The following is a 19,153-nucleotide window of genomic DNA, read 5'->3' on the forward strand; positions in this document are numbered from 1 at the left end:
ACCTTTGCTATGTTTGTATTCACATGGTGTCTGCCTCTTTTCTTTGGATGCGTAAACTTAATTCCAAATGTTTGATTCAAGTTGCTGCAATGTTAGAAATTAGGAGACTGAAGGAGAGGGAGGCAGAATTCTTACTTGCCCTCATTTTGTTGCCCTCTCAGTAGCTACACCTGTGTGTTAGGGAGTCCAAAATGTCCTCTAGTGCCTAGTTCCATTTCAGTCAAATTTGGCATGTTACACTGTGAAAGCAAAACAGAAAGGTGGGCTTGGTTCTGACCCTGGAGAGGGTTGGTAGCACAAGGGAAGAACACTCACGTTGCAATGCAGATCTTATATTTATTCCCTTACAGCACTAGGTAGGGTTAGAAATGAATTCTGGAAAGCTGCTGCCAGGCAGAGTTGACAGTATAAAGCTACAGGAATCAATAACCTGACTGCATAAGGCAGCTTCCTGTGTTCACTAAGGCAAGAGGGTATTTTGCTCAAGCCTTCTGTACAGCTGTTGGCAAGGGGGCATAAGGACTATGCCAGTGATCTTCTGCATCAACCTGGGTACTTAGGTATTTTGCTCAGGTGCTGGAAGAAGAGTCCATCAAAGCCTGAAGCTTGCATGCAACAGAGGTGTGGACAAGCAGAGGTTTCCAGGGATCAGATGTTAAGGGGTGGGTCTTGCAGCCCTATGTTGGAGGACATACTCCCATCAGTCCTAGCCAACAAAGTCAATGGTAAGGAATTCTGGGTATTCCAGTCCAACATTTGGAGGTCTGTAATAGTCCTTTGTTTCCAGCTGGGAGCTCCAGAGGAAAAGGGCAGTCCCCCCCATGCCTAAAAGCCAAGGTGGCTGAATTGAACTACCACTTTTTTCCTGGTTGACTACTAGTAGTGTGATGTGGGGACTCAAACTTAGAGTTTCAGTTGAATCTTCTCTTGGCCATACTTTTCAGAGTGTTTGGAGAGCCAGTGAGTAAGAAAGTACTGAAGGTCACAGTACTTTAGGCTATTCAAGTATGTTATAAATACTGAAATGAGGGATTCTTTTTTCCTTTTAAGGTGTGAGATAGTGTGGTAAAAGTGAAACTTCTTTTTGTGAGCCACCTTCAGTGTCACTCTAGGAGAAAGGTGGCATTTAAATTATTATTATTATTATTATTATTATTATTATTATTTTAGAGCCACTTGGCTGTAGGACTTGGCCTTCAGACCCCTGGACAGGGTGGCCTAATCTTGGTTGGATTCGTTTCCTTCCCGGAATTTTGCTTTATTTTTAATTGTTCTTGCATAATAAGTGGAAATTCAAAAGATGGTGAACAGGGGCTATTGCAGTTCCAAACCATATTCGTTTTATTGGGGGGGGGGGGACCCTGAAATGTGTGATCTAGTGCTTCTTGTGTCTAAATTATTCAAGTCCTAAGTTTTTTTTAAAAAAAAATAATAGTAAAAAAAATTAAAAACTTCAGATGTGCCCCCTCCAAGTCACATCAAAAGTCCTTATCTCTCTAGGGGTCTAACCAAGTTCCACTCACCACTGGATCTCCATGCTAAGTGTCTGAGAAATACTTAAAAAGAAGGGGTGCTGTTGAACTTTCTGTATGGATTCAGGATTAAGTGCATCTTAACCTCCTCATGAATAATTTAACCACCTCATGCCAGAAGAAGTATTTTCTTTTCAGCCAGAGCCCATGAAGGTATTTGACTAGCCACTGTTTTAGATCTTGAACTATGAATTATTCCTACACATTGCATTTTAATTTCCCTCCTGTAGGAATGGAGATTAACCCAAGGGACCCTTTTGGCAACAACCTCAACGGCAGCAACCTGATCACTTGGTGGAAGTAAGAGGCCTGCAGAAGGACTCCGCCAAGTATATGCCATGATGTGAAATTGAAATGTATCAACTCATTCCCTACAATGTACTGTAGTCTTCCATGAAAAAATAACCATTTAAAAATGGGGAGGAGACCTCTTCTACCTTTGTCAGCACAAGCCTATGAGGGTCTACTCAAAAGCAAGGTTTGCTGGCTTCAGTGGGACTTACTCCCCAGAAAGGATGTATCAGATTGCATTGTTGCTAAAGCAAATGTGTTTTCTGCATCGGTTCTCTTCATTCAACACTTGTGCCCCATTTCCTCCTCTTAAGCTTTACATCCCACCTCCCAGTCTATCAAGATATATATTCATAGGGTTCAGAAAGATACACAACATCCATAATATTAGGAAAATAGTCATTTAAATATATACAAGCAAATTTGTGGCTAGGTACCCCAACCACTTGGATCAATGCTAGTTCACAGCTCTGGAATATAGGAAGGAAGTATCAGTCCAGTTCTTTGCATTAGCTGAAAGGGCCCTTTACTTGATCTGAAAACCTCTGCAAGTAAGTGAAGAAGGAGCCGCTTCAGGGAAAAGATGTGATTTGATGGAGTCCCAGTACATTTCCTTTTCGATACCATCTACTGATCACAGAGCTACCAAAACTCCCCGCAAGATAATTTCATCCAACCAGAGGGAAAAGTGGGCAAAATTGTGATACACAAGACAGCTTTCCTCGGCAATAAATAACCACATACAAGGCAGCACGATAGGGTCAAACTCAACAGAGCCTTCATCCAGTTCCTAGCATCATCGTGAGTTCAAGTCCGAAGACCTGAGCTAGAGATAGGACAGCAATTTCCTTCGTCCCTTGCCATCTCTGTTTCCAAAGCAAACCCCTTCAGGTTTCAGGGTGCCAGAGAAGTACCCTGATAACATCTTTCCAGGGGACCATATCCCCCTGTCTCCCACACGGGCTCAGACGTAAGCGTTCTTGCCATACTTTCCACCACTGCTGGCATTAGACTCTATGCGAGGACGGGGGACCGAAGCTGCAGGAGCTGACATTGCACTCTTGGAAGCCTTGTATGGATATGTGTAACTGTCAAGACACAAAGGCAGAGGAAAGGAAACATCAGTATTACTGATTGATAAGCACATTTAAAGACATAACCATTTTTGTCTGGAAAAGCAGTACGCAAAGGGATCTTGTAGCACCTTTGAGACTAACTGAAAAAAAGCTGGTAGCCTGACCTTTCCTGGACTTGAGTCTACTTCCTCAGATGCATGGGATTGAGTGGAGGGTCCAGAGACTGACTATATAAGCAGGCTGTGTGAGAGAATAGCAATAGAAATGCAAACATTTGTGGGTATGGAAATGAGGTGACAAGTTGGTTGAATGGGCAATGGCTATTGTGACACAAAGGCAGGAGAAGGATGCTGCAGAAAGCCAAGGTGAGTAGATAACCGTACGAAAGAGTATTGGAAAGTAGTGTAGGAAGCAGAAAGGAGACATGATGAACTGGCCAAGAGAGCCCCTATGAGTCTGGGGGGATAGTTAGTGTTAGAACGTGTGTAATATGCAAGGAAATCATTGGCAGGTTACAGACCGCCCATTTGGGGCGGGCTGTACCCGCCCCTTTCCCCGGTGTATCGGGGCCTCAGCTGCCAGAACGGCAGCCGCTGAGGCCCCGATCCGCCGCTTTTCAGGCTGCGGGGAAGTGTCAAAATGCCGCTTCCCCGCAGCCTGAAAAGGGGTGTCCTTGGGGCTTCAAGCCCCAAGGACACCCCGCGGCAGTGGGGAGGAGGAGAAAGGGGCCGCTTGGCCCCTTTCTCCCTTGCGTCATTGGGCGCAGCCATCTGAAGGCTGCGCCCAGCGACGCAAAGCGGCGCCGCAAACCAGGAAGGAGCTCCGAAATGGAGCTCCTTCCTGGTCCGCACTAAGGGCGCACTAGGCACCCTCGCGTGGAGCGAGGACGTCACGTCCGCGCCACCCCATATAGAGGCGGCGCGGCCGTGAAGTCCTCATGGCAGCGGCCATCTGGAATGGCCGCCGTCATTTTTTACGCGCAGAGCGCGTATTAGGGTTAGGGAGGCTCTAACCCTAGTACGCGCTCTGCGCGTACTTTAATGGCAGTGTGTAACCCGCCCTTGTCTCTATTCAACCCACTGTTGATGGACTGGAGTTTGTGGATACATTTCTATTGTCGTTCTCACACACAGTTTAGATAGGTCCTGGCTTGGGATGGTAGAGTTGTCCAAAGAATAACATAACTATACTGTACACAGGAGCAACCAGCTGCTCAGAAAGGGACAGAGAGAAACGGGGCAAGCAAAGGGCAGTGATGACAATAGCAAGGAAGTGGCACAAGCCAGAGAAATGGAATGGGCAGCAAGGGAATCATGCCCAACTCTCATGCTGTTCTCACCTCTTGTCCTGTGATAACTGCTTCCGACATGAACTGAACAGACAACTGCCACCAATTATCACCAGCAGCGATGCACTCCAGCCCAAGTACAGAGCAGGCCCAATTTCATACCTAAAGCGTGAAAGAAGACACATTGGAAATCCCTGTCAATGAAGACACTGGAAGCCAACCCCCTCCCAGTTGTTTTGATCTGTATAAACACACCACATCTAGCACTTTCAACTTCTACCAATACACTGGATCTTGACAATAATAAAAATTTCCATTACATTACATCTGCACCAGAGAATTAGTCATTAAAGACTAAGTAGTGCTTTGACTCAAAATGAGTAGCTGAAAGTGGTACCCGTTTCAAGGTAGTGGTGAATCTACTCCAGGTTTCAGTATGAATCTTAAAGGCGCTCACCATCTTTTGAAAGATAGGGTTCAGCAATGTGTGTGTTTAATCACTACTGATTAAAACATGGACAACTCATAGCTGTATAGTCTTAACTATTTTTAAAAATAGCTGCTGTAATACAAGCAGCCTGCATATTATGCAAGGAATCTGTCCCAGGACCCTTCATATAAATATGACTTTTGCATAAAATCTGGAGGCATATTTCTCTTACCTGAAATGACAAAGTTTTTTCTTTAGGCATTTTCTAAGTCCTCCAGCACAACTCTATGGTATACTTCTGCTGGACATGGACCATAAAGTCACGCAGGAAGATCTACATGTGCCTAGAGAAGTGTTCTCTTTAGGAAAGTCTAGGTCCTCCAGCATGACTCTATAGTCAACTTCCAGAGCAAGCATATCATAGAATTGCCCTAGAGTACCTAGAAAATGCCTAGAGAAAAAAATTTTCCCGATGTATGAAAGTGAATCCATGTTATATGAACTCATATAATATGTGGTCCACCTGTAAAACCTGGGCTGGCATCCATAAAGGACCATAAATGATCATAAATGATCCTAAAGCCCAATTTATAAGCTACTCAGCCATCTGGAGCAACAGAAGTCTCTTCTGCTGCAGGATGACATGGCACTCTCCCACCAGCAAGCAAGCCTGCAAAGAGCAGAAGCAAGGAGGCCTGTGGAGACCTGCCACAACTCTTCATCACAGCCTCAGTTGCCAGTGGGAGGGGGCTGGATACATCATTCTTTAGCATCTCGCTCTCCTGAAGAAAGACCTCCATCATTCCAGACAACTGGCCTTTAAGGTGGGTTTCGTGGGGTGGGATGGGGAGTTAAAGCATAGCAATAAAATTGTAGCTATATATTTGTTGCAGAATCTCAGCCTCGGAGTGGATTTGTTTCCCCCACCATACCAAGATGGGAGCCATGGGCCACTGCTGGCAGCCATAGGAAGCTATCTTGGGACTACAGTATCTCAGGCCCTTGGGGTTTTAGTATTAAAACTTGAGACCTAGAGATAATCCCTTGTGATATTACAAGAAATGGGTCCTGGTGATGCCATTAAGCATAATACATTAAGCATCAATCAGAGTGGCATAAAGTGTGCCATTAAAATAAAAAGGACTAAGCCTAGCCAATGTGGAAAGCACTGTACTTTCAAGTCAGAACTCTCAACCTGAGATTCCTTCTCTTCAAGCCGTATGACTGAAGAATTGGTTCTAGGGCTTGAGGCTCAAGGCCAGACCCTGAGATCTTGGAACCCAACCAAAAGACAATGTCTGTGGCACCCAGTTATGGCTATTCCCCTGATGGCTAGCCTAAACATGTTTGCAATCCCTTAGTTTAGCATTATTAAATAACCTGCTGCCTAACATTCAACCCCAACCCCCTATTTGTCACTGTTTTATGCACTTACTTTGTGCCAGCAAAGAGTGGGTTAAAGAAATCACGGGTGATATTGAAAGCATACCAGGAGATAGTCACCATACCACAGATACCTAAGCAGGAAGAAGAAAAAGGAAAGTTAAGTGGAATGTGAAGTAGCATTAGGAAGATGATACACAGAAATCCCTGTGTAGTGCTGGACTGCACAAGTTAAATAAGCTGCTATTAAGTAAGCTACAATTTAAGCCTTTGTGTGTTGGAGCCACAGTTTATGAGTGGCCTCCAAATACCAAGAAATAATATGCATGCAGGCATACCTTTTCTTTAAAAATTGGATATAGTAATACACATTTTTATATTAGCAAACATATGGAGGCGTTTACATTTTGTGTGCCTTAGAGCAGGGAATCATCTGGCCCTCCAGCTCCCAGCATTGCTCACCTCTGGATATACTGGCAGGTTCTGCTGGGAGGAACAGGCTTTGATGTTTTGGAAAATCATTGCCTGCGTCTTGTATATATCCATAACTGCTCCATACAATATCCAGTAACACTACATATTTACAATCGTAACACTGTTGCAATGATCATAAATGTTCCTGCCATCCGTAGCCATTCCAGGTCTGGAGAAGCTGCTGGACAGATGGGAGAGGAAGGAGACTTGCTTTCCTGTCTAGCCATCAAACCCAGAAAGAAGCTCCTTCCCGCCAGCACACTGGTTCACACATCCCTCTGAGGTGTCACCTAGTTCAGTCCATACACTTCACACACCCTTATTGATGCTTGGAATTAAGTTAGTGGTGTAAGATACCAATGGCTATGATTATTAAAGAAATTAATATGAAGTATGGCTATGTAGGTGATGAATACTCCATAGGCTTCAATAGTCTTTTCTGGGTCTGGTTGAACTGCTGTTTGAACAAATGAAGGCAGCTCTCTTAGCCACCTGGCCAACAAAATCGCCAGACGTGGCAGGAACCCTTTCCCACCAATGCACCAGATGACATCCCTTCTGAGGTGTCGTGTCACCCGGTGCAATCCACAGTCCGCGCACATTGAATGTATATACATATTTTCTGGCTTATACCTAGCAACTCTACAGACCCTAGCAATTTCCTTTTTTAGTCGATGGCTGTCTAAATTCCTTCACCATTGTCTTTTGCAAAGACAAAAGGTCCCTCTTTATTTAACTTACCAGCCAAAATGAACATACATCCCCCAAGAACAGCCATCTTTGCCTTGACATTAGGGTTGCCTTCTGCCACTTTGGTGCATTGCAGCCCCAGCATGGCACAGAGAATTCCTAAGAAGCCCAGCACCAATGCAGTGATCATGAGCGCCCGGGAGGCTTGCAGGTAGGCTAGAAAGGAAAAGAGGGAGACATGATCAACAATGCAATAGACTCCAACAACACTTTAAACAACAGAAACTAGAAAACTAGGCTAGGATGTCAGGCCAATCTTACTATTAAGCCACAAGAAGCAGCTGCTTTGAGTATTAGGTTCAAGATGGAGGAATATAGGCTGATGCCATACTGCGGGATTGATGCAGTTTGACACCACTTTGACTATTACGGCTCCATCCCATGGAATCCTGGGATTTGCAGTTTAGCGAGAGTTGTTTAGAATTCTCAGCCAGAGTTTTGTGCCTCACCAAACTACAGATCCCAGAATTCCATAGGATGCTGCTATAGCAGCTAATGTGGTTTCATAGCACTATATCTGTATAGTATGAAAGGGCCTCTAGACTTACTCTGCATAAAAATGCACATATAGGATTGCACAGAAAACAGCATTTCTGCTCAGAAACATTTTTGTCCAAAACATTGTTTCCTGCACAAAAGACATTTTTTTTTGCTCAGAATAACTCCTGAAGTGAGAATAATCTTCAAAAACTGCAAATTTTTTTATGACTTTGTGAGGAGAAAAACAGTTAAATTATTCACTCTTGCCTGCAAGAGCAAAATTTATGGTTTATATCCCTAGTTCTACATATTGAATGGCTTTGTTATAGGCCATGAAACGGACCTGTTTACTCGCTGTGCTTGCCAAAACCACAAATCCCTTTGCCTTTTCTTTCGAAAGGTGGTGACTGTTTGAGTAAAGTTGATAACATGGTTACCCTTCTCATGAGCAAATAAACATAACAAATAGCCTTTCAAAGTTCCTTCCTTCCTTCCTTCATGTTTTTCTGTCTATCAGGGGAAGACCATGAACATGCAGTAGCCATGAAATGATGATTAAATGTAGGGAGGTGGAAAGGACTATCCTGGGGGCAAGTGTGAGTATCTGAGTAGGTAAGAAGATAGAGTTGGATAGATTTGAGTCCCTAAACTCCATCCATGCCACAGCATTTTGTCACAGGTCCTCCTGGTCACTTCCTATGGTTCTGAAGTCATACTTAGGCAACCTGATTGTAAACCCTTGTTAGCCAAAGTTGGGTTTTGCTGGGCCTTTTGTACTAAGCTAGGATTGCCAGGTCAGGACTATACCAGATTTCAGGCCTAAGCCTGTAATCTAGAGATTCCCCCATTGTCACAAGACACCCTGGTAATGTCATTAAGCATGATGCCTTAAATCGAGCATAGTTGCACAGAGTAAGCCATTCAAATCAAAACCAGCAAGTCTTACCAAAAGAGGGCAATGTATAAACACACACACTTTTCAAGACAGCTCTCTATCCTGAGATTGTTCCTGCTCACTCTGAGGACTGGAAAAACAGGGTCCAAGCCCTGAAACTCAACCATAGCCACCTTATCCTCAGTAGTCAAGCCCTTGGGTGAGTTTAAGCAGAAAGAACAAGGATGTATAGATAGTGATGCTAGGGAAGCTAGTTGGGACGAGGTCAAAGACAGGAGTGTTGGCCTGAGACTGGTCAATAATGCTGGGTTATGGGCCCACAGTTGAGCTATGAAGGGATGCAAGAGAGAAATGACAAAACTCGTTCATTGCTTTCTTGTTTCTTTCCTGATTCTGTGCCACCTCCTCCAATTGCACAATGGACATCCACACACACACCTTCCACAAAGGAATGGGACTGAAGCCAAAACAGGTCAAGGATGGGAGATAGTTCCCCCCAAAGGGTGAGGAAGTTGATGCTAGAGAACGGTCCAGGTTGGAGGCCTTCCTGTTTTCAACTTCCAAAGGTGCCACAAGCAGAATAAGGAGGAGGACTTGTCAAGGGCCGCAAATGCAACCAGGCCTGTTGTTCATAAAGCCTGTCAAGAAAGCCTCATTATTTTGATTGATTGATTTGCCTTAGAGTCACCATAAGTGAGAAATGACTTGAAGGCACACAGCAAGAACAACAATTCTATTGCCCAGATAACCCTAAAGCTCACCTTAAAAGCCAGACATCCAGAACAATGGAGGTTGGTTCTGCTGCTGAGAGGGGTGCTGCAGGATGATGTGACCACCCTTCTTCACCAGTGAGTAAGACTGTGAAGAACAGAAGCAGAGACCCCTATGTGGGGGCATGTCAAAACTCTTAATCGCAGTCTCACTCTCTGGTGAGAAAGAGTTGGCCATGGCATCCTGCAGTGCCTCACTCCAGGCGCATCACTACTGTAGTGCAGGGGTGCAAATCACACTGGGTGACACCTCAGAGGGGCGATGAACACACAGTGGGGCAATCACTCCCATCCATCCCAATACACATTTGCGACACCCTCCCTACACCAGCCAGGGCACCTCTGCTGCCCATTGCTGGTGGCCACTGTTTGGAATAGGGTGCTACTGCCTCCTGGCAGCCTCTTTTGGGACTGGTGTGGCTGGTGGGCAAAAAAGGAAGGGCATCACCTCCCTTTCTCACTCACTGAACAGTTGTACCAGATCCGGAACGGGCTGGCAACAGCATACCCTATTCACATCATGGTAGAAGCAGCCTGGCTGGCAGAAGGGGTGTGCCAGTCAGGCAGCCTGTGGGATGACCACATGAGTTATCACACTGGAGTGACACCAACTCTAATGATGCCAATGCCCCACTCAGCAGCACAATAGACAGATGACTACCTTTTCAGGTGGGCTTTAGGTGTTGGATGGGAATTTAACATGTAGCTACAATGCTGTGGCTATGTGTCTGAGGCTGAACCTTGGTCATTACAGTCAGTGGTGTCCCTAGGGAGGTGCAGGGAATGCTGACCTCACTGGGTGACACCTGAGAAGAGGGGTGACACCTGATTGGACCCTCCTCCCACTGTGGGGTGAGAAGGAGCAAGCACACCTTCTAGGCAGGGACGTAGCCAAGGGGGGGTTTCTTGGGGTCCGGACCCCCCCTTCCATTAGAAAAATGAATGGTGTGTACTGCTGCGCCGCCACACTCAAGCCCCATTATAATGGTGGCACTTAGTCTGGACCCCCCCTTCCCAAAATCCTAGCTACATCCCTGTTCTAGGCTTGGCTGCAGCGGTGACTTCCTCTTGAGAAGGAGGCTGCTGTTGCAGCAAAGGAAAACGTTGAATACATATTTTTGCCCACCCTACCCTTGGCAGCCCCCCTGTGCACCAGGTGACACCACGATTGGGGCCGTCACTGATCTTATCCATGTCCCAATTTCACTCCTCTGTGAAATGTTCACGGCTACCCAGATGCTGCTGGGTCAAGGCAGGAGGTCAGCTGAGAAATTGGCAGCCTCTCTTTTGTGTCCAAGTTACCCTCCCTGGAGCGGAATTTCATGCTTTGGCCTTGCTCTCTGCCCATGTGCCAGTGGATACACAGCTTTTTTGAATGTTTTCAGCCAGCAGAAACCTACTGCAAACAACCTACCAGGATGCTAACAAGCACAATAAACAATGAAGAAAAAAAACTTGGCATTTTGGGCAACTGTCAAAAGCTACCTGTTCCCAGGTAGTCTTCTTAACCTTTCTCTGTCGAGCCTTCAGATAATTTGCTCCTTGCTGCTCCTTGAAGAAAGATGTTCGCAAGTTGACTCTTTTGTGGCAGGGAGGGAAACCGAGTGGCTTTCCTGATGATGGTGGACTAGAACTCACAACTTTCCTCACCATTACTTCTGGATAAGGACTGATGGGAGTTGCAGTCCAACAATGCCTGAAGAGCTCGACAAATTCTACTACACATTTGTGTCTCTTACTTTTCCAGATTTGATTAATATGTCCTCTCTAGGAATCTCTAAGTCCTCCAGTGCAATTCTGCTTTCTGCTGGAAGTTGGCTAAAGAGTTGTGCTGGAAAACCTAGTCATTCCTAGAGAAAAGACTTCTCTAGGCATTTGTAGGTCCTCTAGAATGATTCTATGATCAGCACCTGGAGATTCTTAGGGAGGTATTTATGCAATTAAATTAGATTAAATTAAATTTTAAATTTAACAATTAAATATGACTAGACTCTTGTCTAGTTCTTCCACAACTGACCTTCCAAGTCCTAAGCCGCATCCACACTGGAGAAATAATCAGGTTTAACACCGCTTTAACTGCCTTAGCTCAATGCTCTGGAATTCTGGGAATGGTAGTTTGTTAGGACACCAAAACTCTTTGAAAGAGAAGGCTAAATGTCTCACAAAACTACAATTCCCAGAATTCCATAGCATTGAGCCAGGGCAGTTAAAGGGGTATCAAACCAGATTATTAGTCTTCTGATTTCTTGACTGCAGTCTCCATTCTGATCAATGACAGAATCAAGATATGGGAAATCTAACTACAGTTGGGTCTTCCTTATCTGAAATGCTTGGGACTAGAAGTATTTGGGATTTTGGAGGGTTTTTTTTCCTGATTTTGGGACATTTGCACAGGCGTAATGAGATATCCTGGAGATGGGACTCAACACTCTAAACATGGCATTCATTTGTGTTTCCTTTACACCTTGTCCACTTTGCCTGGAGGTAATTTTATACATGATATTTTAAAAATAATTTTGTGCACGAAACCAAGTTTGTGAACGCTGAACCATCGAGAGCAATCTCACTGTGGATCATTTGGGATTTTGGAGTATTTTGCTCTTTAAAGAGATTTTGAACTTCAAGCTCCCAGAAGCTTTAGCAAGTTGGCCAATGGTCTGGGATTTGAGGAGCTGAAGTGCCAAATCCCTTAAAGGGCACCGTTTTGGGACTGCTGGTTTTGAGGAAAGTGGAGGAGGAAGGTAGAGGAAAAACTTTCTCCCCCGAAGACGGGAAGGAAGCATCTGGGACACCTGAAGGAGCAAAGTTTGGTGCAGATGCACCCATTCAGAAGTCTATCAGTGTGAACTTGCTTCCAGCAATTTCGGAAACGAGTGTTTAAAGGAAAGTGGAGGAGGAGGGTAGAGGAAAAACTTTCTTCCCAAGGATGGGATGGAAGCTGCCTTCCAGGAGCCCACAGATCTTGTCCCTGGGGGCTGTGGGGCAACTGGGTCTCATCCATCATCATCATCATCATCATCATCCTCATCCCCTGGGTTGCCAACTTACCAGGCAGCTCGAGCAAGGACTGGAACTCCCAGCAGTTGTAGACCCCAGTGGAGTCGGTGGCGCAGCTCTGCCAGAGGTTCTCGAAGAGGGTGGAGGTGGTGATGACGTTCCCGGAGACTGTGGAGACCCTCCAGTAGCTGTTGAAGAGGGTGATGGCCAGCATCCCCCAGCCCAGGGTGGCCAGGAAGAAGCCCGACGCCTCCAGCAGCGAAGAAGACATGATGATCAGGAGCAGGAGGAGGATGCACCAGGACCAGGAGCAGAGAGGAGAGTGCCAGCCGGCCTTGGCCCTGGCACAGGTAAAGGGCCCGCCGGGCTGCCAACCCTCCCACCCCTCCGCCCCCCGAGTGACGTGAAGGAGGCAAAGTCCACCTCCTCTAAGGGCAGGCAGAGAGGCAGGAGGAGAGCCTTAGAGGTCATCTAGTCCGGAGGGATGAAGAGGGCAAGGGCTTTGCAGGTGGACAGGGAGGACAGGGGGCAAGATAAGGAAGGAGGGAGCTGGGGCTGTCCCCTTTCTCTCTCTCTCTCTCTCTCTCTCTCATTTTAAGAGGATGCATAGATACAGAAGGGGAGCCCTAAAGGTCATTTGGTCCAGAGGGATGGAGTGGGTAGGGGAAGGGGCATGGAGAGGACAGGGGGAAGGATGGGTTTATAGATGCCCCCTGTGTCTACTTTCTCTCCTTCTCCCTTTCTCTCCTCTTAAGAGGATGAATAGATATAAAAGGGACCCCTAAAGGTAATCTAGTCCAGAGGGATGAAGGGAGCAGGTGGATGGAGAGGACAAAGGATGCATAGATGTAAAAGGGATCCCTAAAGATCATCTAGTCTGGAGGGATGAGGGGGGAATGGGCATGAGGAGGACAGGGGAAAGACAGGGAGGGAGGGGTGTATGGATGCCTCCTGTGCCTACTTTTTCTTTCTCTCTCCTTTTAAGAGGGTGAATAGATGCAGAAGGGATACCCAAAGGTCATCTAGTCTGGAGGGATGAAGGGGGCAAGATAGCGAAGGAGGGGTGTATGAATACCTCTCTCTCTCCTTTTAAGAAGATGCATAGATGTAGAAGGGATCCCTAAAAGTCATCTAGTCTGGAGAGATGAAGGGGGCAGGGGCATGAGGAGAAGGGAAGGCTAGGGAAAGAGGGGTGTATGGATACCCTCTGTGCCTACTTTCTTTCTCTCTCTCCTTTTAAGAAGGCGAATAGAGGCAGAAGGGACCCCTAAAGACCATCTAGTCCGGAAGGATGGCCACAACAACCTATAGGTCCCAGGATTCCATAGGATGGAGCCATGACAGTTAAACCAGTGCTTTAATAGTGGTGTCAATGTGGCTTATTTCTGCAGTGCAGATTCAGCCTGTGATGTTCTGAGTTGAAACGCCTGGCTGGTTGTTGGGTCTAGCAGCTTCCCAGGCAGGATTGGTTACAGGCTTGTGGTTCCTAGGCAAGCGCAGGTTAAGATTTGCTTTTTAGTTACACACATACACAAATATAACTGGACATGTATATGCATATATGCACACACACACCCCCTGCATTATTCAGTGTCCTTGTGTTCTGTGTGCCTTCAAGTTATTTCTGACTTATGGCGATTCTAAGGTGAACCTATCATGGGGTTTTCTCAGCAAGATTTGTTCAGAGGAGGTTTGCCATGGCCTTCCCCTGAGGCTGAGAGCGTGTGACTTGCCCAAGGACAGCCAATGGGCTTCATGGCCAAGCTGGGAATTGAACCCTGGTCTCCAGAGTCGTAGTCCAACATTCAAACTATTATGCCATGTTAGCTCTTGTCTATGTCTTTAGCATCATAATACAATACAACCACTGCCTGGGTTTTACATTTTCTTGATTACACCGATTGAAAATGTTGGGATCTAAGGGGTATGTATCAATAAACGAATAAATAACTTTGCTCCCTGAGGCAGCACCTTACTTCATGCTAGAGCCAGTCCTGCTCTTTATCATCTTTCTCTTCAAAACTCTCTCTCTCTTCCTCTTCAATTCATGCTATCTTTCCTTCATGTTTTCCTCACTTTCCAGCAGCTGGTATGCCTTCCATATTCATGAGACACCAACTTGGCTCCAGGTTCTAGTCTGAACTTTAAAGGAATGCTCCAAGGTGCTGAGACCAATTCTCCCTCACTCTCTCTTTCACAAGCAAAAATGTATAAAACAACCTCAGCACCTTGGACAGCTCCTTTAAAATGCCAACTAAAACCCGGAGGAGGATTCACTGCCCTACTGACATGGAAGCCACCAATACTCCCCTTCTCTTTCTCCTCTGAGAAAAGGCACGTGCGATTAAAAAGTTCCTTCTCTTCCTTCATCTGAGGAATTTCTGGCAAGACTAGGCCAAATGTCTGGAGTGCATAACCCCACTTCAGAGGCTGTTAATATTCTACCGGATGCAGTTTCACATTTTGAAGTGCTATGCGGCTATATTTAGCAGCCCAGTGGTGGATAGTTTACAGTCCTTCTTGTGTGACGTGCAGGAGATGATGCAGAGAGTCTTCTTCTGCCATTTCGGTTGTGCAAGGTTTTCCGAAACTAGAGGCCATTGAAAAGGGCTCCACGGATTGTACCTTTCAACTTGAAGTCTTGCAACACGATCCTAAGAATGCTGACTTGGGCTGCATTGACACTGTAGAAAGAATGCAGTTGGACACCACTTTAACTGCCATGACACCATCCAACAGAATCCTGGGATTTGTGGTTTTGTGAGATGCTGGCCCTCTTTGGCAGAGAAGGCTAAAGACCTTGTCAAACTACAGATCTCAGAATTCAAAGATATAGGCATGTTAATCTGTAGAATGAGTATTCAGAGAGATCTTGTGGCACCTTTGAGACTAACTGAAAGAGAGAAGTTGGCAGCATGAGCTTTCATAGACTTCCTCAGAGGCATTTATTTGGTGGAGTGGAAAGCCAGGGACAGACCTATATATGCCATTACAAATCCCAGGATTCCAAATTATGGTGCTACAGCATTTAAAATGATGAAAAACTGCATTCTTTCTACAGTGCAGATGCCTCCTTGGAATCAGTGGTTGAGAAGAGGCAGCACTGTGATTTTTTATTAGCACGGATTCTATAAATCCAGAAATCCTCCCTTTTTTCCAAAACTCCTGAAGAAGATGGCTCCTCAATACCAAACAGTTCTGAGTTAAAGTGCATGGTTGCTGGTTGCTCTACTTTCCTAGTCAGGATTGCAAATCTGTGTTTCCAGTAGTGTGTACACAGGTCTGTGATTGTTTTGTCCACCTACTGCAGATGACATCCCAACATAAATAAGACTGCAGGTGATGCGTTGCTTAATGTAGTAGGTCCTACCAGTCACTGTGCTCCTAAAAATAACAGTTGTGCTCAAGGTTGTTGTGGGCTATATATATGGTCTTTTACCTCTTGCATTTTTCCTCCTGCATATTTGTGCATTTTGAGTAATCCCAAAATGCACAAAATGCTACCTCTTTCAGGAGTAGAAAACTGGCACTTAGATATGCTGAGGTTGCCCACCGTTGTTTTAGGCCAAAAACCACACATGCTCTTTGAATTTTAACATATCGATATTGTGACACTGTTGCCTTCCATCAGTCAGTGGTGATTTTACAAGATTGATGTTATATGGAGCAGTCCCTGGTGACAGCATTACTATATGAAAGCCACTGCGTGACTTCCTTGGGGAAGTCACACTCTCTCAGCCTCAGAGGATGGCAATGCCAACCCCCCTCTAAAGAAACTTTCCAAGAAAACCCCATGACGGGGTTGCCTTAGGTTTGCTGTAAGTTGGAACCAACTTGAAGACACACAACAACATTAAGCAGGATACATTCAACCACACTGAGTATGCCAATTCAAATAAAAAAAAAAAACCCAAGTCCAAGAAATGGGAACAAAGTATATACACATACTTTTCCAGGTAACCCCCCCACACACACACACACACTGAGATTCCTCCCCTTTGCTCTGAGGACTGGAGAAGTAGGCCAGGGTTTCTCAGCCAAGAAGCCTCCTAGTGAGAGGTCGCTAGAGCTTCTGTGAGAGAGACCATGACTGGGAAAAACCATATAAAGTTTTTTTAAAAGCTGGTTGTTGTTGTGGTGTGCCTTCAAGTTGTTTCCAACTTATAGTGACCCAGCATGGTTTAGTGGTTTGAGCATTGGACTAGGACACTCGGAGACCAGGGTTCAAATCCTGCCTTGGCCATGGAAACCTACTGGGTGACCTTGGGCAAGTCACTCTCTCTCAGCCTCATAGGATGGCAATGGCAAACCCCCTCTGAAGAATCGTGCCAAGAAAACCCCATGATAGGTGAATGCCTTAGAGTTGCCATAAGTCAGAAGCCATCTGAAGGCACACAGCAACAACAACAGTCACACCTATCATGAGGTTCTCTTGGCAAGTTGCTTCAGAGGAGGTTAGCCAATGACTGAGGCTGAGAGAATGTGACTTGACCAAGGTGGGCTTTGTGGCCAAGCAGGGTATCAAACCCTGGTCTCCAGAGTCATAATCCAACACTCAAACCACTACTCCACACTGGCTCTTATTTTTAAACTGTACATATAATTATTATTATACCCTGAGATCTGAACATTATTTCAAGGATTCATCCAGGCTGAGAAAGGCTGGTCTAGGCCCTGATTTCTGGAAACCTTAGGGAAGAGAGACAGCTGGTAAGCTTGATCTGCATAGGTAGCTCTCAACTGGAGGATGGGTTGGCATTCCTTTCAGGTTCTTTGCCAGACTGGCACAGACACTAAGCAAACACCTCCTTTCCTCTTCCTGCTTGAGTCAGGATGGCCAATTTTGTTTTTCCTGCTGGGAGGAGCAAAGGGGTCCCCCCCCCCCCAATGCCTGGCACTTCCCCAGATTTCTGCTTTCTGGAGTAGGGCACTGGAAGGTTGGAGGGTGCATTGCACAATGCCAAAGGCATTAGCAATGTTTATTTAAGGGAAGAGGAAGAAAGGCACACTGTTTGATGGAGGAGGACCTGGGAAGGAAGATGCCTTCAAACAATAAGAGAGCTGTTCAAGGATTGTGTGTGGGGTCAGAGAGTGTGTGTGTGTGCATGCGTGCCATCATTGTGTCAGTCCTTGGGATGCCAAGTGTGTTTCAGGGATTCGAAAATGTCCTCTCTGGAAGCAATTGGTTACCATGAGAGGTCCAAGATGCCCCAAAAGTAACAACAGCAGATAGTGAGAGGTGGGGTTTTCATCAGATCTTAAATGAAGTATCCATGGTGCTGGACCTATTTTGCAGATAGGGCCCAACATCATTGATACGTTGATAACTCATTTATTGTTGTTGTTGTGTGCTTTCAAATTGTTTCCAAGTTATGGCAACCCTAAGGCAACCCTATTTTAGGAGTTTATCACAATGGGAAAATCCCTTGCAAAAATGGGACTTAAAAGCTGGGGAAAACCTGAAAAAGCTGGTTGATTTTTATGCACATTGTTGTTAGTGGTGTTAACCCGAACAGAAAGTAAAAAGGAGCAGCTTTTGTCTACTTTCCATCTACTTTCTATTTAGGTTAACACCATTTTAACAACAACATTGTGTGAAAATCAACCTGCTTTTACAGCGTTTTTTCCAATTTAAATCCCCATTTGTGCATGAGATTTCCCCTGTGTGATAAACTCCACAGGGTTTTCTTGGCAAGTTTCTTCAGAGGGGTTTGCCATTGCCATCCTCTGAAGCTGAGAGAATGTGACTTGCCCAAAGTCACCCAGTAGATTTCTATGGCCGAGCCAGGATTTGAACCCTGGTCTCCCAGTGTCCTAGACCAATGCTCAAACCTTTACACCACACTGGCTGTTCCCACTAAAGCCCAGAAGGGATCCACTGATGCAGTGATATGGAAACTAGCCACTTGTTGTGTGTCTTCAAGTCGTTTCTGTCTTATGATGAGCCTATCATGGGGTTCTCTTGGTGAGATTTGTTCAGAGAGGGTTTGCCTTTGCTTTCCTCCAATGCTGAGAGAATATGACTTGCCCAAAGTGACCCAAAGGGTTTCCATTGCTGAGCATGGATTCAAACCCTGGTCCCTAGAGCTGTAGTCCAACACTTAAACCACTACACCACACTGGCTCTCAAGACATTCACTACCACTGGAAATTGTCTAGTTAACATTGTAGAGTAAGGTCAATATTCTATATCAGCGGCTTGACTTAACTATGGCTGCATCCACACTGCAGAAATAATCCACTTTGATAACATTTTAACTGCCACAGCTCAGTGCTATGGAATTCTGGGAACAGAGCACTTTGACAGAGAAGGTTAAATGTCTCCCAGAACTACAATTTCCAGGATTCCATAGTACTGAGCCATGGCAGTTAAAGTGCAGTCAACCTGCATTATTTGTGTAGTGAGGATGCAGCCTAAGTTATCTTGTAGCCACATGGCAACAACACATATATTATCAAATCAGCCATAAATAATCTCTCTCTCTCTCAATTCATCTGTAATATCTATTATTAGTTAGTTGTTCCCATTAAGTGGCTTTTACATTTAAATTCTCAACTTCAGTTCCCTCAGCAGCTTCATGCAAAAAATTAAAGATGGCATGTCCCTTGTGATGTGTGTCTTTGTGTGTCTGTTGACCTATGATGATGCCATTTATGTCACAGAGTTTTCTTAAGTAAGGAATGCTCAGGGGTGGTTTTGCCAGTTCCTTCCTCTGAAATCTAGCCTAAAGCACCTGGAAGCGTTGGTGGACTCCCATCCAAGTACCAAACAGGGCAGACCCTGCTT

General features: G+C 45.4%; 1 protein-coding gene across 1 annotated transcript; it reads right to left on the minus strand.

The window, feature by feature from the left end:
• Positions 1-1,145: 1,145 nt before the first annotated feature.
• Positions 1,146-12,641, minus strand: LOC149304051 (claudin-15-like). The gene is made up of 5 exons (XM_089481192.1): positions 12,418-12,641; positions 7,216-7,380; positions 6,053-6,134; positions 4,239-4,349; positions 1,146-2,911 (listed from the first exon to the last, which is right to left on the minus strand). Exons 1-5 carry the CDS (start codon positions 12,635-12,637, stop codon positions 2,788-2,790), a joined length of 702 nt encoding a protein of 233 aa, XP_089337318.1. The 5' UTR covers positions 12,638-12,641; the 3' UTR covers positions 1,146-2,787.
• Between the last annotated feature and the right edge of the window lie 6,512 nt (positions 12,642-19,153).

This window comes from Sceloporus occidentalis, unplaced genomic scaffold, assembly GCF_023333645.1.
Source record: "Sceloporus occidentalis isolate IW3139 unplaced genomic scaffold, rSceOcc1.0.p SCAF_14, whole genome shotgun sequence".
In the NCBI taxonomy this organism is placed as follows: Eukaryota; Metazoa; Chordata; class Lepidosauria; order Squamata; family Phrynosomatidae; genus Sceloporus; species Sceloporus occidentalis.

Coding starts and splice junctions, on each gene's coding strand:
- LOC149304051 (XM_089481192.1), bottom strand. CDS start 12,637: ATGTCTTCTTCGCTGCTGGAGGCGTCGGGCTTCTTCCTGGCCACCCTG. Junction 7,381..12,417: donor GTCCTTGCTCGAGCTGCCTG/GTAAGTTGGCAA, acceptor TTTCCTTTCTAG/CCTACCTGCAAGCCTCCCGG. Junction 6,135..7,215: donor ATGTATGTTCATTTTGGCTG/GTAAGTTAAATA, acceptor CTTCCTGCTTAG/GTATCTGTGGTATGGTGACT.